The 25672-nt window shown below is 61.9% G+C and overlaps 3 protein-coding genes across 4 annotated transcripts in view; 2 read left to right on the top strand and 1 right to left on the bottom strand.

Annotated features, from left to right (window-relative positions):
* On the top strand, positions 1-7560 carry DDX25 (DEAD-box helicase 25). Its single transcript, XM_086476794.1, has 10 exons — positions 1-22; positions 309-444; positions 557-649; positions 733-835; positions 2001-2115; positions 3625-3802; positions 4159-4396; positions 5915-6077; positions 6197-6385; positions 7097-7560. The coding sequence occupies exons 3-10, from the start codon at positions 588-590 to the stop codon at positions 7156-7158; spliced, it is 1110 nt and encodes a 369-aa protein (XP_086332920.1). The 5' UTR covers positions 1-22; positions 309-444; positions 557-587; the 3' UTR covers positions 7159-7560.
* Positions 7561-8578: 1018 nt separating this feature from the next.
* On the top strand, positions 8579-15358 carry VSIG10L2 (V-set and immunoglobulin domain containing 10 like 2). Its single transcript, XM_086476887.1, has 11 exons — positions 8579-8654; positions 8760-9116; positions 10386-10670; positions 12347-12622; positions 12791-13096; positions 13406-13666; positions 13752-14048; positions 14127-14429; positions 14730-14852; positions 14963-14987; positions 15076-15358. The coding sequence occupies exons 1-11, from the start codon at positions 8579-8581 to the stop codon at positions 15356-15358; spliced, it is 2592 nt and encodes an 863-aa protein (XP_086333013.1).
* A 2087-nt stretch (positions 15359-17445) lies between these two features.
* Positions 17446-25672, bottom strand: part of CDON (cell adhesion associated, oncogene regulated) — a 32286-nt gene continuing 24059 nt past the window's right edge. For both annotated transcript variants that reach the window (XM_086476989.1, XM_086476990.1), the window contains 4 exons: positions 24656-24930; positions 22198-22277; positions 18415-18671; positions 17446-17858 (listed from right to left, as the gene is read on the bottom strand). In XM_086476989.1, the coding sequence (XP_086333115.1) occupies positions 17692-17858; positions 18415-18671; positions 22198-22277; positions 24656-24930 (779 nt within the window). In that variant the 3' untranslated portion in view covers positions 17446-17691. The remainder of the gene's footprint in view (positions 17859-18414; positions 18672-22197; positions 22278-24655; positions 24931-25672) is intronic.

Genomic DNA, 25672 nt, shown 5'->3' with positions numbered 1-25672 from the left:
GAGGAGGAGGAGGTCGAGAGAGGTGGGTGCCAGCGCCTCGGGAGCACCTCTCTTGAAGCGAGACGGGGGGAAACTGAGGCAGACAGCGGGGCGGTTGTGTGCTGGGGGGGGGGGTCCTGCGGGGGGCAGCACTCGTTACTCCCCAGTTACCTACAGCTCCTGGGGGCATCCGGGGTCCCGAAGGGAGGGGACGGCTGCGGAGTCCTGTGTTTGCGGCAGAGGGGAGAGAGTTCTGATAAAAAAAGTTGTATTTTGGGATTGTTTTTTTTTTTTTTTTAACGAGTTTCTGCCTTTTTTTATTTCCCCAGCGGACTGGGCGGAAACCTCCCTGCTGAACAAGCTGATCCGCACGTCCCTCGTGGAGTCCAGCCACCACGTGGAGATCCTGCAGCGGGACCCCAGCTCCCCGCTCTTCTCCGTCAAGCGCTTCGAGGAGCTGCCCCTGTGAGTCCCCCCCCACCCCCCGCCGGCCTTCCTCCCCGCGAAGCCGCCGTGTTCCTCAAACGGGGCCTTTTTGGATGGTTTTGGTGGTGTTTGGGTTTTTTTTTTTCCCCAGGAAGGAGGAGCTCCTGAAGGGGGTTTACCTCATGGGCTTCAACAGACCCTCCAAAATCCAGGAGACGGCTCTGCCGATCATGCTGGCGTACCCGTGAGTAGTGACCCGTGCCCCCCCCCCCCCCACCCCGAGCCGGGGGCTCCCCCGTGTGCCGCTAAGCAGCCTTTGCCTTCCAGGCCCCAAAATCTGATTGCCCAGAGCCAGTCAGGGACAGGGAAAACGGCAGCTTTTGCCTTGGCGATGCTGAGCAGAGTTAATGCCGCGGAGAAATACCCGCAGGTAACGCAGGAGAGGGCGAGCTGAGGCCCGAAGAGGTTGCCCAAACCCTCCTGGGGGGGCGGGGGGGGGGGCAGGTTTTGGTCCCCTCTCTGATTTTAGCCGCTGCAGGGGGGGGGGGACACAGTAAACCCCGTGGCAGCAGGGAGGGCAGAACGCAGCGGAGTTAAGGCAGGTTTTGGACATCCTGGAGGTTAAATTTGGAAGGGCAAACGGCTGCTTTTTGGGTGTTCACCGAGCCCCAACCCGCTTCGCTGAAGCCTCAAGTGGGGAATCGACGCCGGGCGCAGAAACGAGCCGCCCCGTGCGTCGGGAGACGGGATTCCCCCTCAAAAATAGCCCCGCCGACCTCCCCCCCCGCCCTTTTGCAGGGGGGGTGGTGTTTTTCCCGCCCTTTTGCGGGGGGGGGGGGTGTGTTTTTCCCGCCCTTTTGCGGGGGGGGGGTGTTTTTCCCGCCCTTTTGCGGGGGGGGGGGTGTTTTTCCCGCCCTTTTGCGGGGGGGATTGTTTTTCCCGCCCTTTTGCGGGGGGGATTGTTTTCCCCGCCCTTTTGCGGGGGGGGGGGGGTGTGTTTTCCCCGCCCTTTTGCGGGGGGGGGTGTGTTTTTTCCCCGCCCTTTTGCGGGGGGGGGGGGGTGTTTTTCCCCGCCCTTTTGCGGGGGGGGGGGGGTGTTTTTCCCCGCCCTTTTGCGGGGGGGGGGGGGTGTTTTTCCCCGCCCTTTTGCGGGGGGGGGGGATTGTTTTCCCCGCCCTTTTGCGGGGGGGGGGGGATTGTTTTCCCCGCCCTTTTGCGGGGGGGGGGGGGATTGTTTTCCTCGCCCTTTTGCAGGGGGGGGGGGATTGTTTTTCCCGCCCTTTTGCGGGGGGGGGGGGGATTGTTTTTCCCGCCCTTTTGCGGGGGGGGGGGTGGGGGTGTGTTTTTTCCCCCCCGCCCTTTTGCGGGGGGGGGGTGTGGGGGGTGTTTTTTCCCCCCCGCCCTTTTGCGGGGGGGGGTGGGGGGGTGTTTTTTTCCCCCCGCCCTTTTGCGGGGGGGTTTTCCTGCGCTATCCTTCCCCCGCCGAACACCCCATCGTCCAGCCGCTGTATCCCTCCGCCGGCAGTGCCCCCCCCCCCGGTTTTAACCGGCGCCTTTTCCCGCCTGAGCGCTCTCTTCTCTCCCCCCTCCCCAAGTGCCTCTGCTTGGCTCCCACCTACGAGCTGGCCCTGCAGATCGGGGCCGTGATCCAGAGCATCGGGCGGTTCTGCGCCGACGTCCGGGTGACCTACGCTGTCCGGGGAAACCGCGGTGAGTCCGGCGCGGCCGAGCGAGCACGGGGATCCCCCTCTTGGCACCCTCAGCTTCCGTCTGCGGCGGGTTGACCCTGACCAAAACGCCAGGTGCCCACCAAAGCCGCTCTGTCACTCCCCCTCCTTAACTGGCCAGCGAAGGGGGGGGGAAAAAATCCGACAGGCTTGTGGGATTGAGATCAGGAGAGGGAGATCGCTCGGCGTTTACCGTCACGGGCAAAACAGACTCAACTGAAGCGAAATGTGATTTATTACCAATTAACTCCGAGAGGAGTAATGAGAAATAAAACCAAATCTTAAAACACCTTCCCCCCACCCCTCCCTCCTTTCCCGGGCGTAACTTTGATCCCGATTTTCCTCCCTTCTCCCCCCTCAAGCGGCACAGGGGGGAAAACGGGGAATGGGGGTTGCGGTCAGCTCATCACTGTTGTTTTCTGCCGCTCCTTCCTCCTCAGGGGGGACGATTCCTCACACGTTTCCCCTGCTCCAATGTGGGGTCCCCCTCACGGGAGGAAGTCCTCCATGACTTCTCCAACGTGAGTCTTCCCACGGGTTCAGTTTTCCATGAATTGCTCCAGCGTGGGGTTTCCTCCCTGGGGTGCCGTCCTTCAGGAACCGACGGCTCCAGCGTGAGCCCCCCTCCATGGGGTCACCGGCAGCAAACCTGCTCCAGCGGGGGCTGCTCCCTCCCCACGGGCCACAGGTCCTGCCAGGAGCCTGCTCCGGTGCAGCCTTCCCACGGGGCCACAGCTTCCTTCAGGGATCCACCTCCTCTGGCGTGGGGGATCTCCCCGGGGTGTAGGCAAGTCATCCGCTCCCCCGCCCACGGGCCGCAGGGGGACAGCCTGCCTCACCGGGGTCTTCCCCACAGGCCGCAGGGGAATCGCTGCTCCGGCGCCTGGAGCATCTCCTCCCCCTCCTTCTGCGCTGCCCTGGGTTCCTGCAGGATGTTTCTCTCCCGTATTCTCCCTCCTCTCCCTCGCTGCAATTCCTGCTGCTCAACAACCTCATTCACTCTCTTAAACACGTTACCCCAGAGGCAAAAAACGCTGTCGCTGACGGGCTCGGCCTTGGCCGGCGGCGGGTCCGCCTTAGAGCCGGCTGGCGTTGGCTGGATCTGACAGCGGGGAAACTTCTAGCGGCTTCGTGCAGAAGCCACCCCTGTAACAACCCTCCCCCCCCCCCCAAAACCTCGCCACGCAGACCCGTTACGCCCTGAAAGCCCGTAAACCACCTGAGGAGACTTTTTGTGACCGCTGGAAGCTTCCAGCCTCCCCCCTTTCCCACGGGAAAGTTTCACCCCTCCCCTCGGCTGTAGCGGGGGGGGGGGGGGGGCGTCAACCCCGCTTTGCCACCACCCCCTTCCCCTCCGAGGCAGGAATCTTGAGAGAAACGAGGGGAGGAGGGGATGGAAATAACCCCCCCCCCACGCTCCCAAGGGGTGTGACGCTCCCGAGGGGTGTGACGCTCCCAAGGGGTGTGACGCCCCCTCCCGGGCCTCTGGCAGCCCCCCAGGGCGCGGCGCTGACGGAGCAGATCGTCATCGGGACGCCGGGGACGATGCTGGACTGGTGCTTCAAGCGGAAGGTGGTGGACGTGAAGAAGGTGGCCATGTTCGTGCTGGACGAGGCCGACATCATGATCGACACGCAGGGCCTCTCCTACCAAAGCGTCCGCCTCCAGAGGTGAGCGTTCCCGGCCTTTCCCGCTTCCCTCCGGCTTTTCCCGCCCCCCCGCCGGGCCTCGGGAGGGAAGCGGTCGCCCGACGAGGCGAAGCGGTGGCCGACGAGACGGGTGACCCGGCGTCGAAGGGGCGGGCGGGGAGGTTGGGAGCAGAAGGATCCGGTTTGGGGGGCAAAACCCCCCCACGGCTCGCCTCTCCCTTACCATCCCCCGGAGGCGTCGCAGCCCTCGGATTGGCTCGCCTTTCCGTTGAAAATCCCCCCCAAAACTGGGTGTTTTCTCGCAAAGAACGAGGCGCCGGGTGGGCTGACAAGTTTTTTTGTGGGGGGTTGGTTGTTTTTTGGCTCTTCCCCTCCAGGGCGTTACCCAAGAGCTGCCAGATGCTGCTCTTCTCGGCCACCTTCCAGGAGACCGTGTGGGCCTTCGCCATGCGGATCGTGGCCAACCCCGTCGTGATCAAGCTGCGGGAGGAGGAGCTCGCCCTCGCCAACATCCGCCAGTACTTCCTGGCCTGCGGGAGCCTGGAGGAGAAGTACCGAGCGCTCTGCTCCATCTACAGCGGCCTCCCCGTGGGGCAGGCGATGGTCTTCTGCCAGGTAACGGCGGGGATTCGCCTGCCGGGGGCGGCGGGGGGGGTGTAGCGGGGGGGGGTGCTGTCAAGATCCTCCAAAATCAAGCGGTGGCCCCCAAGGAGGCGCGGGGGATGCGTCAAGACTCTCCAAAATCAAGCGCAGACCCCAGGGAGGGGCGGGGGATGCGTCAAGACCCTCCAAAATCAAGCGGCGACCCCCAAGGAGGGGTGGGGGATGCGTCAAGACCCTCCAAAATCAAGCGGCGGCCCCCAAGGAGGGGTGGGGGATGCATCAAGACCTCCCAAAATCAAGCAGGGGACCCCTGAGAGGGGCGGGGGATGCGTCAAGACCCTCCAAAATCAAGCAGGGGACTCCAGGGAGGGGTGGGGGATGCGTCAAGACCCCCCCCAAAATCAAGCGCAGACCCCAGGGAGGGGCGGGGGATGCGTCAAGACCCTCCAAAATCAAGCAGCGGACCCCAGGGAGGGGCGGGGGATGCATCAAGACCCTCCAAAATCAAGCGGCGACCCCCAAGGAGGGGCGGGTGATGCATCAAGACCCTCCAAAATCAAGCGGGGGACCCCAGGGAGGGGCGGGAGATGCGTCAAGTCCCTCCAAAATCAAGCGGCGACCCCCAAGGAGGGGCGGGGGATGCGTCAAGACCCTCCAAAATCAAGCGGGGGACCCCAAGGAGGGGCGGGGGATGCGTCAAGACCCTCCAAAATCAAGCGGCGACCCCCAAGGAGGGGCGGGGGATGCGTCAAGACCCTCCAAAATCAAGCGGGGGACCCCAAGGAGGGGCGGGGGATGCGTCAAGACCCTCCGAAATCAAGCGGGGGACCCCAGGGAGGGGCGGGGGATGCGTCAAGACCCTCCGAAATCAAGCGGGGGACCCCAGGGAGGGGCGGGGGATGCATCAAGACCCTCCAAAATCAAGCGGCCGACCCCAGGGAGGGGCGGGGGATGCGTCAAGACCCCCCAAAATCAAGCGGCGGACCCCAGGGAGGGGCGAGAGACGCGTCAAGGTCTTCCAAAATCAAGCAGCGGACCCCAGGGAGGGGTGGGGGACGCGTCAAGACCCTCCAAAATCAAGCGCAGACCCCAGGGAGGGGCGGGGGATGCGTCAAGACCCTCCAAAATCAAGCGGGGGACCCCAGGGAGGGGCGGGGGATGCGTCAAGACCCTCCAAAATCAAGCAGCCGACCCCAGGGAGGGGCGGGGGATGCATCAAGACCCTCCAAAATCAAGCGGCGGCCCCCAAGGAGGGGCGGGGGATGCGTCAAGACCTTCCGAAATCAAGCGGCGGACCCCAGGGAGGGGCGGGCGCCACTTCAAGACCCTTCAGACGCGTCTCCCCTCCGCCACGTTCCCTTCCCCTTTGCGCCGCGCGCCCTCACAGCGCCTTTTTTGCTCCTCCGCGGCGTTTTCGCCTTAGTTTGACGTGTCCGAAAGCGCCGGGAGCTCCCTGGAAAGGAGCGGGGGCAGGGGGGACGGGACGGGGACAGTGACGGCTGTGTCCTTGTCCTTTCCCGCCACGTCCAGACTCGGCAGATGGTGGACTGGCTGGCGGTGAAGATGAGCCAGGACGGGCACCCCGTGGCCATCCTGACGGCGCAGCTGACGGTCGCCCAGCGCGCCGACGTCATCCGCCGCTTCCGCAAGGGGACGGAGAAGCTCCTCCTCGCCACCAACGTCTGCGCCAGAGGTATCATCTCCCCCCCCCCCCAAAACCCACCGCCCTCGAGCCACGGATCCTCCCCGACCCGTGGAGGGGAGGCAAAATGATCCCTTTCCCCATTTTTTTTTTTTCCCCCTTCTCCCCAGGGATCGACGTGCAGCAGGTCACCGTGGTGGTGAACTTCAGCCTCCCCACGGACCAGAAGAACGAGCCGGATTTCGAGACCTACCTGCACCGCATCGGGCGGACGGGGCGCTTCGGCAAGGCCGGCGTCGCCATCAGCATGGTGGAACGGCGGGACGCGGCGCTGGTGAAGCTGATCGAGGAGCATTTCCGTGTGTATCCCTCCGCCTCGGGCGGGGAGGGCCTTTTTGGGAGCGCCGCTCCCGCTCGTTTCTCCTTGGTGGGCCCCGGGTCTTCCCCCCCCCCCTCCCCGCACCGAGCGCAAATCGATGGTCGAGAGGGTTTTCACGACGTCGGGGCTTTTCAGCTCCCGGTGTCTTGGGATTTTTAGGGAAAAGGAGGTTGTGGAAACCTCGCAGGGAACCACCTGGCTTCGCCCTCGGAGCGGCCGAGCAGCTCGGCCTTTAAATCCAAGCGCAGCCGCGGTGAGCGGCCTGAAAAACCCCGCGGTGATGAACCCCACGGCCAGAATGAGCCCAGGGGAGTGAGTTGGGATTTCCAAGGGTTGAAAAATCCCAGCGGATCATCTCCCAGCGAGGCGGCTTTTCCCTTTTTTTTTTTTTTTCCCCCCGGCGTGGAGAAGGACCCGTCCCGCGGCGCCTCGGAGAGGGGAGCGGGAGGAAAGCGGCTCCAAACGGATCCTGCCGCGCTGCGGCTCGCTCGGTCACTGCTCCCCTTCATCCCATTCCCTTTCCTCTTCCTCCTCCAAGATGATTTCCCTATTTCTGGAAGGCCACAGACTGGGAACAGGGAGCTTTGTGGCTCGAGGGGGGGCGGTTTGGGGTTTGGTTTTCAGGCGGGTTGTGCCAAAGCAGCACCGATTTTTTTTATTATATTTCTTTTTCTTTCTTTCTTTCCTCCAGGGACCAAGATCAAGGAGCTGCAGCTGAGCAACCTGCCGGAGCTGGTGGTGCTTGAAAAATGAGCGAGGGTCTGCGCTACCCCCCCCCCAAAAAAGTTAACGGGGCGGGGGGGAAGAAAATCTCCCAGTTCTCTTCGAGCTTCCTCAAGCTGTTGGGTTGGGTTGTGATGGAGAGGGGGGAAACCCTCAAGCCCAGCGGTTTTGGGCGTTGGTTTTGTTTTGTTCCTGGTTTGTGTCTCTTGAGGGGGGTTTTTTTCGGAGGTTTTGTGGGGTTAACTCCCCTCAAAAATGGGGCGAGGGGCGTTGAGGAAAGGGGGAAACGGGTGCCTGGCCCAAAAAACCCGCGGCAGGCCGCGTTGCAGCCAGAAAACTCGTGATGAAAGAAAAAAACCCGCAGAGAAAGGAGTTAGTGATTAAAAAAAGCCAGTCTCGCTAGATGGCAGCATCAAACCGCCGCTGGTGTCCCCCCCCGAGTCCTGTGGGGCCCCGAAATGCAGTCGGGGTGACAGAGAGGTTGGACCCCGCGGGCTGCCTGGCCCCGGCCCCGGCCCCGGGGCGTGTTTGTCCCCAAAAGGTTTATTTCAAGCTAATGTCGAATAAAGTGGCCTTTCTAATTCATTTTGCCCAAAATCGCCTGAAATTTATCACTTGCAGAAGGGGGGTTGTTAGGTCGAAGTGGTGACGAGGGCGGCGGGTGCCGGCTCTGCCTCCCCCGCGCTTCGGTTTTTCCAATTTCTTCCCAAAACCCGGCCTGTATGAGCAGAAACCGCCACGGGAGGCGGCTCTAGGTGGGGGTTGAAGCCTCCTCTTGCCTCATTTTAACCCATTTTGGGCATTTCAAGCCCAAAAACCTCGTTGCGGGTGTATTAACAGTGTAATTTTCCGTAATGAATCGGCGGCGGCGGCACATTGCTGCGTCCCGAGCTTGATTCGCTCGGCATGAGGCCCCCTCCTCCACGGGTGGGATGCGCTGGGCTCCTGTACCCCCTCCCCTGCGCCCCAAAATCCCCCCCGCTGGGGTGCTCCCGCCCCCGGGCATTGCGTTACGTCGCCGCCCCCCCCATGAATGTTTGATGGGCCGGCGAGCGGGAGATGAAATATCAAACCGAGCGCCCGGCTTCCCCCGGCGCCCAGACCCCCCGGGTTTGAGCGAGGAGGGGGGGGGGGTATTTTCCCCTCTAGCCAAAACCCAAAACAATTTGGGGGGGGTGGGGGGTGATAGGAATAAATTTCCCCCCCTGGGGGAGGTGGGGAAAGGGATGAGGCTGCCATTCCTGCGGCGAGCGGGCCCGGCCTCAGCCCTGAGATTGCGGGGGGCCGAGGCGAGCGGCGGGTTGTTCCCCCCCCTCCCCCGCACCTCCGTGCACGGGCAGGTTGATCAATAATTAACGGTTAATCAGGGCTGGGCCTAATTAACCGGGAGTAACCGGAGAGGAGGTCGGGGCGGAGAGCGCAGCCTTGCTTCGGTGCTGGACATGGCGCCATGGAGCGCGGCCGGGCCCCGCCGCCGCGTTGGAGGGGGCTCTGGATGCTCGGCCTGCTGCCGGCGCTGGTGGGGGGTGAGCAGAGCCCTGATCCCCCCCCCCCCCAAATTTTCCCCGGGGGTGGGAGGTTAGGGGGGGGGGAGGTTTGGGCTGAGCAGAGACCCGCCGAACTCGCCGCAGGTCAGCCGCTGGCGGCGGGCGAAGCGGCCTACGAGGAGCGGACGGTGACGGGGGTGCGGGGCCGGACGGCGGAGCTGAGCTGCGGGCCGGTGGCCGCGGCGCCGCCGGCGGTGGTCTTCTGGAGCTTCACGGCGCCGGGGGGCTCGGGGCCACCGCGGGCCGTGGCGGTGGGCTCGGGCGGGGAGGTGGCGGTGGCCGCCGGCGCGGGGACGATGGGCCGGGTGAGCCTGCGCAACGGGACGCTGGAGCTGCGGGAGCTGCGGGCGGCCGCCGCGGGCCGGTTCCTCTGCCAGGGGCTCTTCCCGGAGCGGGGCCGGCTGCGCGTCGGCTACGCCGCCGTCCTCCTGCGCGTCCTGGGTAAGTCGCCGGCCGGGGGCCTCCCCGGGGCGCCCCGCTAGCCACCGAGCGGCCGGTGGCGCGGTCCCCTGGCTTGCAGCGAAGCATCCCCTCGCCTGGTAGCCGAGAGAGGCTGCCGCTGGCCACCAAATGGCCCCACGGGCCAGCATAGAGAACCCCTAGCCAAGGTAGCGGCCCACTAGCCACCAAAGAGCCCCATCAGCCAATGAAACACGTCACTAGCCAGCATAGAGCCCCACTAGCCAACGTAGAGCCCCCCTAGCCAAGGTAGCGGCCCACTAGCCACCAAAGAGCCCCATCAGCCAATGAAACACGTCACTAGCCAGCATAGAGCCCCACTAGCCAACGTAGAGCCCCCCTAACCAAGGTAGCGGCCCACTAGCCACCAAAGAGCCCCATCAGCCAATGAAACACGTCACTAGCCAGCATAGAGCCCCACTAGCCACCGAAGAGCCCCATCAACCAATGAAACACGCCACTAGCCAGCACAGAGATCCGTAGCCAAGGTAGGGGCCCACTAGCCACCAAAGAGCCCCATCAGCCAATGAAGCATGCCACTAGCCAGCATAGAGCCCCCCTAGCCAAGGTAGCGGCCCACTAGCCACCAAAGAGCCTCATCAGCCAATGATACATGCCACTAGACAGCATAGAGCCCTGCTAGCCAAGGCAGAGGTCCACTAGCCACCAAAGAGCCCCATCAGCCAATGAAACATGCCACTAGACAGCATAGAGCCCTGCTAGCCAAGGTAGCAGCCCACTAGCCACCGAAGAGCCCCATCAGCCAATGAAACATGCCACTAGCCAATGTAGAGCCCCGCTAGCCAACGTAGCACCCCATGAGCCAATATAATGCTGCAGTAACCAACATAGTGCCACACTAGCCCACATAGCTCACTGCTAGCCAATATAGCACCCACCAGCCAACAAAGCACCCCATAAGCCAAAGCACAGCCCCACTAGCCAGCATAGCACACCACTAGCCCGTGTAGTGTCCCCACTGGCCAAAGCAGCACCCCACTAGCCAGGCCCATCACCTTGCCCTGGCCAACCCAGCATCCCACTAGCCCAAACGTGGTCTCATTAGCCCGTACATGACTGCTTTTGCTAGTCCCCGTGTCTGCAACCAGGACACGCCCTCACTAGCCCGTAGATGTTCTCACTAGCCAATAAACCATCTGGGCTGGGAAGCCCATCCCCGGGTGGGCCAGGAAGGGATTTGGGGGCTCCCAGCAGGACCGGGGGGAGGGGCTCACGGCTCGGTGCCCCCAGTGCCCGTCTCCAAGCCCTTCGTGCGGCCGACGGCGGCGGCGGCGGCGGAGGGGGCGGCGGTGGCCCTGACGTGCACCGTGCGGGAGGGGACGGAGCCGCTGAGCTTCTCCTGGCAGCACCGGCAGCCCCGGGGGGGTCCCCCAGCGTCCCCCGCGGGGCTGGGGGGCTCCGGGGCGGAGCTGCGCCTGACGCCCGCCAACCGCAGCCACGCCGGCTGGTACGGCTGCACCGTGGGCAACGAGGTCAACAACCGCACCAGCGAGCCCGTCTACCTGGACATCGTCTGTGAGTGGCCCGGGGCTCGGCCCCACCTTCCCTGCCCCAAGGGGGGGGGGGTTGTCCTCAGGGCTGGAGATGCCACCATGGCACGTCCAGGGCCACCAAGCACCCTGCCAGCGTGATGCCTCCGTGGCCGCCATGGCATGGCCATGGTCACCATGGTATGGCCACGGCCATCAAGCATGCTGCCACCATGATGCAGCCATAGCCACCATGGTACACCCATGGCCACCATGATGCCTCTGTGGCCACCATGGCATGGCCATAGCCAGCAAGCATGCTGCCACCATGATGCATCCATAGCCACCGTGGTACTTCCATGGCCACCATGATGCCTCTGTGGCCACCATGGCATGGCCATGGCCAACAAGTATGCTGCCACCATGATGCAGCCATAACCACCATGGTACACCCATGGCCACCATGATGCCTCTGTGGCCATCATGGCATGGCCATGGCCAACAAGCATGCTGCCACCATGATGCAGCCATAGCCACCGTGGTACTTCCATGGCCACCACGATGCCTCTGTGGCCGCCATGGCCAACAAGTATGCTGCCACCGTGGTACATCCATAGCTACCATGGTGCATTTATGGCCACCATGCACTCTGCCACCATGATGCCTCTGAGGCCACCATGATGCCTCTGTGGCCACCATGGTGTCTCCATGGCCACCATGATGCCTCCATGGTATGGCCATAGCCAACAAGCATGCTGCCACCGTGATGCTTCCATAGTCACTGTGGTTCATCCATGGCCACCACGATGCCTCTGTGGCCATCATGGTGTCTCCATGGCCACCATGATGCCTCCATAGCATGGCATGGCCATGGCCAACAAACATGCTGCCACCGTGGTACGTCCGTAGCTACCACGGTAGGTTTATGGCCACCATGCACCCTGCCACCGTGATGCCTCCACGGCCACCATGGTGTCTCCATGGCCACCGTGATGCCTCCATGGTATGGCCACGGCCAACAAGCATGCTGCCACCATGATGCAGCCATAGCCACCATGGTACATCCACGGCCACCATGATGCCTCTGCGGCCACCATGGTGTCTCCATGGCCACCGTGATGCCTCCATGGTATGGCCACGGCCAACAAGCATGCTGCCACCATGATGCGGCCACAGCCACCATGGTACATCCATGGCCACCACGATGCCTCTGTGGCCACCATGGTATGGCCATGGCCAACAAGCATCCTGCCATCATGGTACATCCATGGCCACCACGATGCCTCTGTGGCCACCATGGTATGGCCACGGCCAACGAGTGTGCTGCCACCGTGGTACATCCATAGCTACCACGGTACATTTATGGCCACCAAGCACCCTGCCACCGTGACTCCTCTGCGGCCATCGTGGCATGTCCATGGCCACCACGCCACCAAGGCGTGTCCGTGGCCACCATTCACCCGGCTACCATAGTACCTCTGCGGCCACTACACCAGCACGGTGTGTCCATGGCCACCACGTCACCTCGCACCACGGCGCCTCCCCGCGCCGCGGCGCCTTCGCCACCACCGCGGCGCACCCTTTCTAAGGAGGCTTCGCAGCCTGGTTCCCCCAACCCCCCCCCCCCCCGCCTCCCGCAGCCGGAGGACACCCCGGGGAGGGCTGCACCCCCTTTGTGGCCACACCCCCGTGGCTAAAGGCCCCCCCGCGGTGTCCCCGCAGACGGCCCCGACGAGCCGGCCATCACCGTGGAGCCCTTCTCCCCCGAGCAGGGGGGCTTCTCGGCGGGCGAGCGAGAAGACGTGGTGCTGAGCTGCTTGGCTCCCTCCAACCCCCCCAGCCGCTACGTCTGGCTCCACAACGGTGCCCAGGTCCACGCCGGCCAGACCTACGTCATCGCCGCCATCGCCCGCGCCCAGGCGGGCACCTACACCTGCCTGGCCGAAAACACCCACCTCCAAACCCGCACCCAGGCCACCATCGTCCTCACCGTCTACTGTAAGTAACCCCGGGGGTGGCGGGGGGAGGCCCAGGGGGTCCCCCCACCCGGGGCGGGACGGACCGACGCAGCTCGCCGGTGAGGACAGGGGTGCGAGGGGTAATTTGGGGGTGGGGTGGGGACGGTGGCGGTGGGGGTGACATCCCAGCGCTGCTGGTCTCCCGCAGATCCCCCCGCCGGGAGCCCCAGCTGCTCGGCCCTGGCTACCGGTGACCTGCGGGAGGTGGCCCTGCGGTGCCGCTGGCTGGGGGGGTTCCCCCCGGCACGGCTGCGCTGGGTGGGCCCTGGGCCCCCCGAGGAGGAGGAGGAGGAGGAGGAGGAGGAGGAGGAGGAGGAAGAGGGGGTGATGGGGACAAGTTTTTCCATGGCCACCAGCATCCAGCCAGGGGGGGCCACCAGGAACGGCAGCTCCTTCTCCTGCCTGGCCTCCCACCCCGCGCTGCCGCAGGGGGCTGTGTGCGGGACCACCCTGTGTGAGTACGGACAGGTCGTGTCCCCCCCAAATCCCTTCCTGACACCCCCCCCCCCCCCCCTTTTGGCACAGCAGAGCCGCGGTGACCCCCAGTGCCACGGCCACACCATGGGGTGGGCACCTCGAGGCGACGGTGCCTTGGCGGGACCCTCCAGCCACCCCGGCTTGCTCCAAAACGGGGGGACCCCACGGCCCAGGCGGGCTGCAAAGCCCCCCCTCACGCCCTGGGAAAGGGGGGGTGCCTCCTTTTTGGGGGGATACTCCGGCCTGGCGTCACCATACCCCGCCCTGACGCCTCTCCATGCCGCAGGGGTCCCGGCCGGCGGCCCCTCCTGCGCGGCGGCGGCCACCCAGGGCGACGAGTACGTGATGCTGCGGTGCCGGTGGGAGGGGGGGACGCCCCCCGTCACCCTGCGCTGGCACGACGGCGGGGGCCGGCCCTTGGGGGACCCCGCGCCTTCCACCGCCGTCGTGGTGCTGAGCGCCGACGGCAGCTTGGGGGGCCGGGATTTCGTCTGCGCGGCCGCCCACCCGCTCCGGGCCGGCGGCGCCGAGTGCCGCCTGCGGCTGGGTAAGCCAGGCCCCGCCGCGGGTGCCCTCGCCGCGCCACGGCGGGGTGGCACGTGGCTCCGTGTCCCCCTTTTTTGGCCACGCAGAGGTCCCCGAGCTGGAGGCGGAGAGGAGCGAGGTGACGGTGCTGGAGGGCGGCGAGGCGCGGTTGGCGTGCCGGCGCCGGCGTGGCGGTGCCAACCTGGGCGCCGCCGTGGCTTGGTACGACCCCAAGGAGCGGGAGGTGACGCCGGGGTCGGCCAAGTACCGGTTGGAGCGGGAAGACGCGTGGCTCAACCTCACCGTGGCGGATGCCGAGTGGCCGGGGGACGGCGGGATCTACCGCTGCGCCGCGGCCAACGCCGTGGGCACCGCCAGCCTCCCCGTCCGCCTCCGCGTGGACCGTGAGTCCTGGGAGGGGTGGGGGGGGGGTTTGGGGAGGGGTGGGCAGCAACCTCCCGCCGGGTGCCGTCTCGCCGCAGGGTACCCGGCCCCCCCCAACGTCACCATCAGCAAGCTGCGGTACACGCGGGCGCGCACCGAGGTGCGGCTGGAGTGGCGGACGCAGGGCGCCGGCAACCTCACGGGCTTCGTGGTGCAGCGGCGCCAAGCCAAGAAACCCCGCCGGCGGGGGCCCGGCCCTTGGGAAACGGCCGCTGGGGACATCGAGCCCCACTCCCGTGACCGGCGCCTGGGGGGGCTGGACCCGGCGGTGGTCTACGCTTTCCGCATCCTGGCCGTCAACCACCGGACGGCCGGGCACCCCTCCGAGGTGCAGACGCCAGGTGAAGTGCGGGGTGGGGGGGGGGAGACGCTGCCCCGTGCGGGCAGAGCAGGGTTTGAGTGGAGAAGGGCGACGTTTGCATCCTGGGTACAGCCAAGGAGCGGAGCGTGAGCCGCCGTCAGTAGGTTCCAGAGTGAACAGGCACAGTCTCCCCTCTCCCTCTGCCTTTCTGGGCTCTGCTGCCTGCCACGCTCCCTCCTCTCCCTCTGGGCAGCTCGAACGTGGGTACCTCCTTACCCTAATTACCCCGTGGAGGGGAGGGGGGGGGGGACAGGGGGTGACAGCGGCCCCTCTCTTTCAGCCGAGCCTCCCTTCGAGGCCTACCCGGCGGTGATGGGGGCGGCAGCGGTGGGGATGCTGGTGGCCACCGCGGCGTCACTCCTGGCCCTACGCTGCGTCGCCCGCCACCGGGACAGGCTCCCCCGTGAGTGCCGGGGGCAGGGGGGAGGCTCGGGGGGGGGGGCGGGGCAGAGCAGGACCCCGGCCACCCCCCCCCCCCCCCCCCCCCCCTCACGTCCAGCCGTCTGTCCCCAGGGCTGCACGACCTGCTCTTCCGCACGTGAGTGCCCAAAACCCGTCCCCCCCCCGCTGCCACCCCCCAGCGCTGGCGAGACCCCCCCCCCCCCCGCCATGTCCCCCCCTGCCAGGGCCGGCCCCGGCGCCCAGGAGCCCATGGGCACGCCGGAGGATGCCGAAACAGCCGCAAGCGGCGAGGCCGGAGCAGCACCGGCACCGGGAGACCCAGGTGCCCCCGGCGTAGCGGCAGGTAAGGGCACCCCCGGGCTGAGCCCCCCAACGCTGGTGCCCCAGCGCCCCCCCCGGTGTCAGCGGGGGCCCTCCCAACCCTTGGCAGAGCCCCTCTCGGCGCCACCGGACGCCACCGAGGACCCGCCGGTCAACGTCACCATCACCGGGCCGGCGATGCCGTGACCCCTGCGGCTTTTCCTCTCCTTCCCCTCGCACGGGTGCCGCAGCCCGCTCCCCCCTTCGCACGAATAAAGCCGGGGAGAGGGGGGGGTGTAAATGTGTCTTCCCCCGCCTCGATTCCTGCTCATGTCAGAACTCAGCAGCCGGAAAAATATCCCTGATCGTGGCCAGGCCAAAAATTGGGGGCTGGGGGCAAAGGGGTTGTGCTGCTTCACGGGATTTTAAAAGGTGGGGGGGTGGTGGCAGGGGGCAGGTGGCTTGGGGAGGGGAAGGGGACGGGTGAAAGGGGTGAGGAAGGGGGGGGGGGGAGGAAAAACTCAGGCCAGGTTTGAGGCAGGGCTGTAAAAAAGCAGCCCCCGGGGAGGAGCTGGGTGACTCCCAGCGCCCAGCCCTCCAGCTCAGCCGTGAGAGGGCTGGAGCTAAACCCAATCTTTAGGCTAAAATAAATATTTTCACGCCGCCGGGAGAAAAACCACCAAGGGGCGAAGCTCCGCTCGCAGCCCCGGGGCTTGTGGCGGCTGCGGTCACGGAGGGTGGTGAAGGAGAGGGGCTCGGGCTATTTTCTCCTGTATTTGGTTAAATAAGCGGTTGGGAAGTATCAAGAGGTGAGAAGCGACCTCACTTCAGCGCCTCGGCAGTATCAATCCCCCCAGCACAGCATCGCTCTAGCAACCCCTCCCTAAAAAACAAAAGCCCAAAAGACGGAAGCCCTGCCCCAAACCCCTACAAAAATCGTCAGCGTTTCAAAATAAAGACCATTTTCAAAGGAACAGCGCAGCTTCTTAGGAAAAAATCGAGTGTCTTTACACGACACAGCCGTGATAAAAAGGAGGATGTGCGAGGTCTGACTGAAAGGGGGGGGGTGTTTAAAAGCGTGGTGAAACAACGTTTGGGGGAAAACCCCAACCACTCGCCCGCCAATCTCCCCGAGAACCCGAGGGAAGGAAAAAAAAAAATAAAAATCCAGCGAGGGTCAGGCCCTGTGGACGGAGAAAGCCGGGATTAGGAGAGGGGAAGAGAAACGGAGAGGGAGGAGCGGGGTTTTGCAGCGGCGCGGGGGTAGGTGGCAGTCGAAGCCCACTGGTTTCGCGGGGCGAGGCCCGGGGGCTGAAGGAGCTTCGGAATCGGGGAGCTCTGGTCGGGAAGACGCCCTCCATCCTAAAAAACAAACCCCAAAAAAAAAAAATCAATATATTTACAAATAATACCCCCACCCTGCCACTTAAAACAGCCCACAAAGATGCTGAGAAACGAGCGAGAGCTTCCCCCTCGAACAGAAATCGCTCCCCCAACCGCCCCGGGGCTCGCTGCACCTGCAGCGCCTTCGCCCCCCCCAGGGCTTCGGGGCTGTTCCCCCATCCCTTCCTCCCTTTCCAACCCCCAGAAAAAAAAATTAAAATACTCCTTTCCCCGCGCGCGTCGCCTCGGGGCGGCCGTAATTGTCATTTATTCGCCTCAGTTTTGGGGTTACGCGCCCTTGGGTGGGTTTTTCCCCCTCCCCCCCCGGGGCTTTACGAGCTCCAGGTTGGTTTATTTATTCTGGTTCAACCTGGAAAGGGGGGGGGAAAAAAAAACCCCAAAGCCCCAACCCCCACCCTGCAGTTCAGGTTGACAAGACCCACCTCGTGCTGCGGGCGAGGGGCAGGCGGGAGCAGCTTCGTGGCAGGGGCTTGGCCAGCCCTCGGTGCTCCCAGTTAAAAGGGGGGGGGCGAACTGGATTTTGCCTGCTGCCGGCGGGAAGGGGGTTAAGGGTGGGTTTTCCTCCCCGCTTCTGCCAACAGAAGGGCGACCCACCACCTCCGGGCGCCCAGCCGAGCTCTGCCGCCAACGCCAGCGCCGCGCCGACGCAGCCACCGTTCGGTTTTCTTCCTTATTTCCTTATTTCCCCAGCGGGTTCTTCCCGAGGAAACCAAAAGAAAAAAAAAAAAGAGGATGAGGGGAGGCGTCCGGGGCAAGGAGGGGGTCGAGCACCGGCGGATGCCGAGCTGCCAGGGAGGCCAAAGCCCCGCGCCAGGCTCTCCTCACGCCCCGGCCAACACGCTCCGGCATTTCCCAGCGTTTTGTTCTTTATATTATTACCATTATTTCTTCTTTTTTTTTTTTTTATATACACATAACCAGGCTAGTTTCGCGGTGGGAGGGGCTGGGAGGGAAGGGGAGGAATTTCGAGGCATAAATAATATAAAAAGGCAACCCTTTGTAACAACAAAAGATACATTCATAGGACACTACTACACAAAAATAAATAGTGACTCTCTCTGTTATAATTAACATCCCTCCATCACTCCGTTTCGGCGCCGCCGCGGCGCAGTCCGGCGGGGACAGCGGTCGCTTCCTCAGGTTTCCTGCCCCTGGAGCTGCCGAAGGTCCCCAGCCCCGTGGAAGGTGACTCCGGATGAACCCCACCCGGCTTTTTCCTTACAGTCCTTCGCCACAGGCTGCAGGATGAGGGGGCTCCAGCTCAAAAGGGGGTTCGACGTTTCCGTGTGAGCGCAGGTGTCACCTGCAAAGCGAGAGCACGGTCGGTTTGGGGTGGTTTGGTTTTTTTGGGGGGGGGGGGGGGGGAGTGGATCATCTCCTCTTTCAGCTCAACGGGTGCACCAGCCCAAATAATTCCGATTAAAACAAGGAGGTGGTGCTCTGGGGAGCTCAGGCTCATTCCCACCGGACCAGGCAGGCAAGAGCCCAGTCAAACCAGTTCCCACCTCCGCCTGCTCCCACCTCCGGGACGGCTCTGGGCCGTCAGGGACGCCCGTTCGTTAGGGAAAACCCCGTTTCGGGGTATTCTGTAGGCACGGGCAACGCCGAGGCGGCATAAATCTGTCACGGCCTCGTTATCTGCTCTCTTTAGAGGCATCAATCAAGGGCACGACAGCCACGGGCGGCGCCGCTCCCGCTTTCCACGGAGGGCAGGGCAGAACGCTTAACCTTTTCCTCCAAAAAAAAACCAAATAATAAAATAATAATAAAAAAAAAGCAGCAGCCAGGTCGTTGGTGAGGAGCTTCTCCACCGTCAACCCAGCACCCCGTGGAATATTCCCGGTTTCAGAAGGCCTCACCGTCCGCGTCATCCCCGGCGAGGCGGCTGCCGCCGTCCCGACAGCAGGGGTGCCGGGCGGAGGGTTGCTCCGCTCTCTCCTTGCCGTCCTCCTCCGGGCGGGCGCTGCATTCCGGGACGGTGGAGGCCAAGCACATGGTGAGCATGACGTGGTGGTTCAGAGGTTTCATCTCCAAACCCTCCTGCTGGTAAGGTGCTACGAGGGGCACGAGGGGCAGCGCGGGGCTGCCGAAAGCGCCGGTGGTTTTGGTGAAACACCTGCAGAGGGGGCACAAGGCGAAGCGGGGTTACTCGGAGCTGCTGCTTTCCACCACTTACCTCGAGGAACTGCCATTTTTCAGCGCTGCACTCCCTGTGACAACGGTCAGGCAGGTTGCTAAAGTTTTCCGTGCGTTTTCGGATCCATTCAGGAAAGGAGCGAGCGGTTTTTTCAGCCCAACGTTCAGCCAAAACCCTGGCTCCGCGACTTCCCCCCGCCCCTTCATCGATCGCGACCCGACGACCTGCCTTTGGAGTCCGTTTCCCCCCCGAGGCAGCCCCAGAAAACGGGTTTTCACTGCCAAGGAAAAGTTTGCTGCTCAAGTTTGAAACCCAAACCAGCAACCTGAAGGACCTTGGAAAATAAATACGAAGCGTGATCAGAGTGAACAGGAATTAGATAAATACACGTAGTCTGACAAATCTAACCCCCGACTCTGCTCTGGGACACGGACAGCGGCCCTGTAAGGCTGTGACACTGAAGGGAACCTCCCAAATCAGTGGTGCAGCTCAGCTATTTAACCTCTAAACAAGAAAAAAAAAGGAGCTGGGCCTTAAGAGAAGCTTCTACTTTCCTCCAGAACCGTGATCGATATTGCCAGAACAAAGAGCGACAAAACACCCACAAATAAAGTTTCTAGAGGGAGGAAATTTCCCCTCCGGCAGATGTTTGACTTGCAAAGCCAAAACAGGGGGTAAGGGCGGGGGGGGGGACACCCCTCCAGCCGCTGCGGTCTCGCCCCGGCAGCCTGCTGCTCCCCTCCCGAGCGCGGCGCGGACGGAGCAGCAGCACCGACCGCCTTCGCTCGCCCGTTTTGCCCTTCCGCTCCCACAACGGCCTCCCAAAAATCATTATTCCAAGTACCAAAATACCACAGAAGCCACTGAAGAATCCACATGAAACACATCTGGTCTTCAAACAAATCCATTTATTAGTTTGCATTTCTTTCCGCAGAGGTTTTGACTGCACTCCCTTATTATTATTAAAAAAAAAGATCTTAGAGGAATTTATTTTAAATGTTTGGGGTTTTGCATGGTTACGGGGGTTTCCTTTTAAAGATACGGAGGTCAGCGCCGTTCTTTGCGTTGCTGAACGGGCTTGAAGGATGTTTCAAGACAGCAGTTGGGCTTCTGAAGCTGGAAGAACCACAGTTTGATGGAAACTAGCCACTGGCGTACCCAGAGCAGCGTGGGGGCGAAGAGCAGCGTAAAAGCCCCGCTGCAGAAACCCCCATTTTCTAGCAATTCTCGGTGTGAAAACCCTACCAAACTTCAACCCCCCCACCAGCGTAATTTGGGTTTTAAAAAGCTGGGCAAACCAGCTTGATACTGCTTGGTTTGAAGGGCGTACTTCAGCTTTCTGATCAGGATACGGCAGATCGGCAAAAGCTTCAGCGGAAAAGCACCAAGAGAAGAAGAAAAAAAAAAAACCCCAAATAATTAAATCGGTTCTTCTCAACCCTAACGCAACAAGAGGAAACCACGCTCGTCTCACTGGCTTTGTCCACCCCAGGTATCCCCCTCTCGGCGACTCCTACCCCCGGCAAGCCTCCCCGAGCAGTTCCCAGAGCACAAAGCGCCAGTTTCACCAGAAGACCGAAGGATTTCACTGCTGTCCTCACCCAACCCGCTCCGAGATGGCTAGCGCCCAGAGCAGCCGCGGTAGCCAGCCGCCGCCGAGACCTTTCGGGTTCGTTTGCACGCGGGGCACAAGGCAACCGGCGGCGAAATTCGCCCCAAACCAGCAACGACTCGGCGAAAAAAAAACCCACCAAAACCACGGCTCGTTTGGGAACGAGTACGGGCGAGGCCGCGCGTGCCCCTGCAACGTCAGAGCCCCCCCGCCCTGCCGGGGGCGTTCCTGCTGGTTCCTCCGTCCCCCCCACGGGTGTTTTGCGGAGGGAACCGCCCGGGTTTAGCGCACGAGGCGCGATAATCCCGGGGCGGGACCTGGGACGAGCGAGCAGACGGCGGGGACAGCCCTTACCTGCGCGAGGGGGAGCCAAGACGAGGGGAAAAAAAAAAAAAAAGGCCTCCGGCCACCAAATTCCCCCGAGCCAGCACCAGCTTGGCGGCACGAAGGCATCGGGCCTTCCTCCTCCTCCTCGCCCTACATCCCGGCTCCCTGGCCCCTGGTGTAACACTCCGGCACGTTCCTGGTCCTTCCCGTTCCCCTTTCCCATGTCCTCCCGCCGTTCCGCCAGCACCAGGAAGGGAACGGAGCGGGCCTGGCTGCCAAACGGAGGTTAACGGTCCCCTCTGGGGCAGGACAGCTGTAAAGGACGACTTGTTGCTCTATCAAGCAGTCAAATAATAGAACAGGGATGTGAAAATCCAAAGTTCAGACCCCGCTGATGACCCAACGGGGAGGAACAGCACGGTGCCAGCGGGCGGAACTCACTCTCCCTGCTTTCTCAAGGAAAAAAAAAGAGCAAATAAAAAGGTAAATACGCCTAAAACTGGGAAGCAAGCTCGTCATCGGGGGGGGACACACACACACGGCGCGTTCCAAAACCCCTCGGGGGCTGCCGTGAGAGCAGGCCAGGCCATCGGCGCGCGAGGAGGCGCTAAGTCGCCTCCCCCGGAGCCCGGGCGCGGCGCTGGCCCGGCCGAAGCGGGCCCAGCTCTAGCCACGAGCCGCGGCCCGTCTCCATCGCGCTCTCGCGCGTCTGTTTGGGGGAGGAGGGAGAATTTAAAGCCTATTCCGAGCTGTATTTTAAAAAAGGTGAAACCATGGAAATAAAGGAAAGGCGTTTTCTGCCTTCAACGACAGCTTCGTGTCAAGGCGGCTTCTCCGCACGCACACCTACAGGCAGCTGGCAGAAAAGTCAAAGGATGATTGGAAAAGAAGCCAGAATTTACCAGTCGGTGCAGTCCAGCACACCCGACTTCCCTGTTTTTGGACATTAAAACAACCAGAGATTTAGTCAGGAGCCTGGAAAGATACTCTTTGAAACTTTCAGAAGCTTCAATAAAAACCCAGACTCCCAGCTACAAGGCAGAAGACAGATTTTTTTTTTTCCCTTATTCTAGAGAAGAATCCTCCTTCTCACGTAAAAAGCGTAGCCCGCTCTGACCAGGGCTGGCCAAAAGGCCTGAAGAACCTCCAATCCCACGTTTCCCAGAGAGCAGCGCTGTCGAGAGCCACGCTGCCGCTCCGGCTCGTCCGTGTTCTTCGGCGAACGGCAGGAAACGTAAAATCCAGAAGACCAACTAAATCCTATTTGACAACCTCCATCTGGGACGGTTTTGTTACCTCAGAACCGTAGGAAACACAGGAAACAAGGTTGAAAATAATAAATAAATATCCCGTGCCCAACCTGCCTCGCTTCCTAGAGAGCGTCGGAGGGATACGCCGAGCAAAATGAGTTCGGGGGGGGTTAATGACTCGTTTTATCCCGTCCCACCCCCCCCCCCAAGCTGCTCACGCCCCGTACCCTCAGCCAGGCCTCAAGGTTTGGTTTGCCCCCGGCGAGGGCTTCCGTTGGCGGGAAGGGGTCCTGCCTTCGCGGCGGTTTTACGTCACCTGTTGTTGTTCCGGCAGTTTCGGCAGCTGATGCACTCCGAGGGGTCGGCCTGCGGCACCGCCGTGTACACCCCGCCGCCCTGCAGCGGGAAGGATTCACCAAGAAATGAAATCAGCGACGGAAACGGGAGCGGAGGGGCACGGAGGCAGCTCGGCTCGAGCCCCTCCGCTTCGTTTCCAACCCCATCGGCCTTCAGGCCCCGTACGGCGGCGCGGCAACACTGAGCTCCCGCACCGCCGAGTCGAACAGCGGGGTGGGGGGGGTGTTTTGGCCAGAAAAGTAAATAACTGCAGCTTCGACAAGCACGTGGTCATTTCCCTGGTCTGTTTTCAGCTTCAGACGCTCAGGTTTGATTTCACAAACACCCCGTAAATACGTTTAATTTTTAGCGCCGAGGACGTGAGAGCAAATTGCTGTTCGGCCGCCCGCTCGGGGAGGGAGAGCATTGAACGGAGGTCCCAACACAAAGCCCTCGCGCTTTCCTGCAATGACCCCGATTAGATCCGTTTGCCTTTCGCCGATTTTTCGAAACGTTTCGTATTTTTACAGACGGGGGCAACTCCTTCGCCAGCAACGACTCTGGGTGAGGGGGGATTTTGCGGTGTTAGTTTTGGCTGCGGGGCCCACGGCGAGCGAGTCAAAAGGCCCAGATGAACGCATACCTCACCGCGGGGGACAGAGGCGGACACCGACGCGGGAGCCCCTCGAAAACGGGGCGGCGGAGCCGGGCTCCCAGGCGGCGCGGCGGGAGGGGAGGCGGTTTGGGAGAGGCTCACGTGGCTGGGGGGATTTCCAGGGGTAGGTAACCTCTAACCATCCCCATTTCTGCTTATCCTGAAGTTTCGGAGAGGCCGCTCAGCGCACGATAGGAAATACCTCATTAGCCCTGGTGGCCATCCTGGCCAGCTCCTCTCTTCCTCATTTAGCCCAATCAGTGAAACAATAACGAGAGTCCTAACGAGGGCGAGAACGTCCTGTTCCTCTGCGCTGCCTCCCCCCCCCCCCCACGCGTCCTGCTCCTTCTACGTGGGGATTGCGTGACTCCAGCTCTCTACGACGTGAAAGGGAGGGGGGGTGGGGGAAGAAAAACTCAACCCAAACCACCGGCAACGAGGCGGCGGCACCGCGCGCCCCATCTCGGGGCGCGGAGGAGCTCCAAGCGCCGAGACCTGCGTTATCGCAGACTTCTTTTCCTCCCTTTCCCCTCTCCCCCCCAAAAACCAAGGAAATAGGGGGGACACAGCGCCCACACAAGCCCCCGAGCTTTCTCACGGGCTGCAGAATCTTCTTGAGGGCTTGTAGGCAGCTTTTGGGGAGTTTCACCCACCGGGAGGTTGGAGAGGTCTGAAAAAAACCCACGGTTTGGGTCTCGGTTGCTCTTGAAAGCAACCAAAAACCGGCACTTCTTGCTACACAAGGACAGAAAGGGGTGAAGAACCAACCGGTCTGGACTCAAAGCCGGAGCGAACTGAAGTGGCAACTACTGTGCAAGCGCTAATTTGTTGTTCAATAAAACGAAGCGCTCGCGCTCAATTACCAACGCAAACAATAGCCCCGTGGTTGTTGGGGGGTTCCCCCCCCCCCCTTCCTCCCGAAACAGCATGGGTTATTCAGACTTTTGAACTTTTTCTTTCAGTTTTCCTGGGCAATGTTCACAGTTTTGAGTAAGTTTAGCAAGTTTGAATGCAAGCCATCTGTTTCCATAGACAATAATGAAATCATTATTCTCTCTTGGAAACGGGACACGTTTCAGCAAACGAAGTATTTTTCCACAGCGTACAAAAGCCGGATCACAGACTTCAATTAGTTTTTCGTTTTCTTTGAAATTTCAAAACCAAACCCGAGCCTGTCTCAACAGTCACAAACAAGGGACTGAGGAGGAAAAAAAAAAATAGAAAAAAAAAGGCAAAGAAAGAAAAGACAGCGTTCCTGTGCCGCTGCCTTTCGGGATGTGTGGGGCATTGCATTTTATGGAACCTCCTGCTCCCTTCGTGCCTCGCCATAATTAATAGCGTTGCTCAGAGTTACAGATCTGAAACAGGTGGGGGGAAAAAAAAAACCACCCAACCAAACCCGGGTGATCCATAAAGCTGCAGAATAAGCAGCTATAATTAAATCTATTTAACGTGAAGATTGAGAAATACCATATGTACAGGCATCTCAGCCCAGGATTGAAGCATTCTCAGAGCTTCCACGCTGTTCGGAGGAGGGTAGAGGCAGATTTCCCAGAGTCAGTGGAATTCTTGCTGTCATCTGATACTCTCCAATGAAAACCATGATGTTTGGATCAGAAATATCAGCCCAGTTGCTTCCTCTGGGTTAAGGAATTCAGCGGAACTGGCTGTTATCAAGGGGTGAGTCTTCCCCCCCCCCCCCCCCCAAACGAAGCCTGCCGCTACCCGCCCGGAATAAATCCCACGGCCCAAGCCGAGCCTTCCACCCGGCGGAAGCGCTTACGTTCACGAGGTGGTGGGGATGTTCGTAGTCCACGTGCCTCCTGGAGAGGGAGTTGGTGTGCCCTGGGTACAGCCCGGCTCCTCCATTCCTCATCCCGTTAACTCCGTTAGCGACCTGATGGCGGAGGTGGGGACAGCCGTTGGCGAGGCCGCCGCTGCTCACGAAGCTCCCGTGGACGCTGCCGTTGACCCGGCTCGTGCCGGGCAAGGTCGTGTACTCGATCATCTGCCCGTTGATATCGGCCCCTTGGTAGAGGTAGCCAGGGGGGTCATACTCTGCACAAGACATTAGTACCAAAAGCGTGTTTATGGCCAAGCCAGAAGTGAAACGAGCGCCTCTAAGGAACAAAAAAAAACCCCAACCCCTTATTTTCTCCATCTACAGCTTTTGTGAATTAACCAAGTGCTTCGTATACAACCGTAGAAACGGGAAACAGCCGCATCCTGGAGAAGGGATCAGCAAAGGACTCTGCTGACGTCACTCCCTACGAACGATCCCAAAACCAGGCGGCTTGTACCATCCCCAGGCCCTCTGCTATCTGCGGTGAGCTGCTTCCAGAAAGGCTCTCCGGGCCGCAGCTGAAGACGCTATCTTATCTCGCAAGAAGCGTCGCTTCGTTTCTCTTGGTCCGAGAGCAAGGGCGTTTAAAAATAACCACTGGGGAAGGAGCCAGGCTGGTTTAGGCCTTGGGAACGGAAGAGACTACTGAGGAGATCCTGCCAGCACAGAACCCTCTGGTGGGTGCTGAGCACCTTGCAAAGCGTGCTTAAGCTCCGGCTGAGGGCTCCCGCTCGCCAACCGGCGGGTTTTCCACATCAGCAAGACTTGGGCATCACCGTGGAGGGACCAAGAGGGAGGCCGAGCCCCTCGGTGCAAGCGCTGCCAGTTCTTTTTTCTTTTCATACGCAAAAGAGGGAGAGTTCGGGGGTTCAAGGTTTTAACGAGCACGCACCAGTTCCGCCACCGCCACCAGCAGAACCCTACGCAGGTGCTCCGAGTTCGACGCAAGCCGAAGGA

Source organism: Leptosomus discolor, chromosome 22 (assembly GCF_034619465.1).
Source record: "Leptosomus discolor isolate bLepDis1 chromosome 22, bLepDis1.hap2, whole genome shotgun sequence".
Taxonomy (NCBI): domain Eukaryota; kingdom Metazoa; phylum Chordata; class Aves; order Leptosomiformes; family Leptosomidae; genus Leptosomus; species Leptosomus discolor.
The sequence above is the reverse complement of the archived record's forward strand: the minus strand, read 5'-3'. Positions and strand labels throughout refer to the sequence as shown.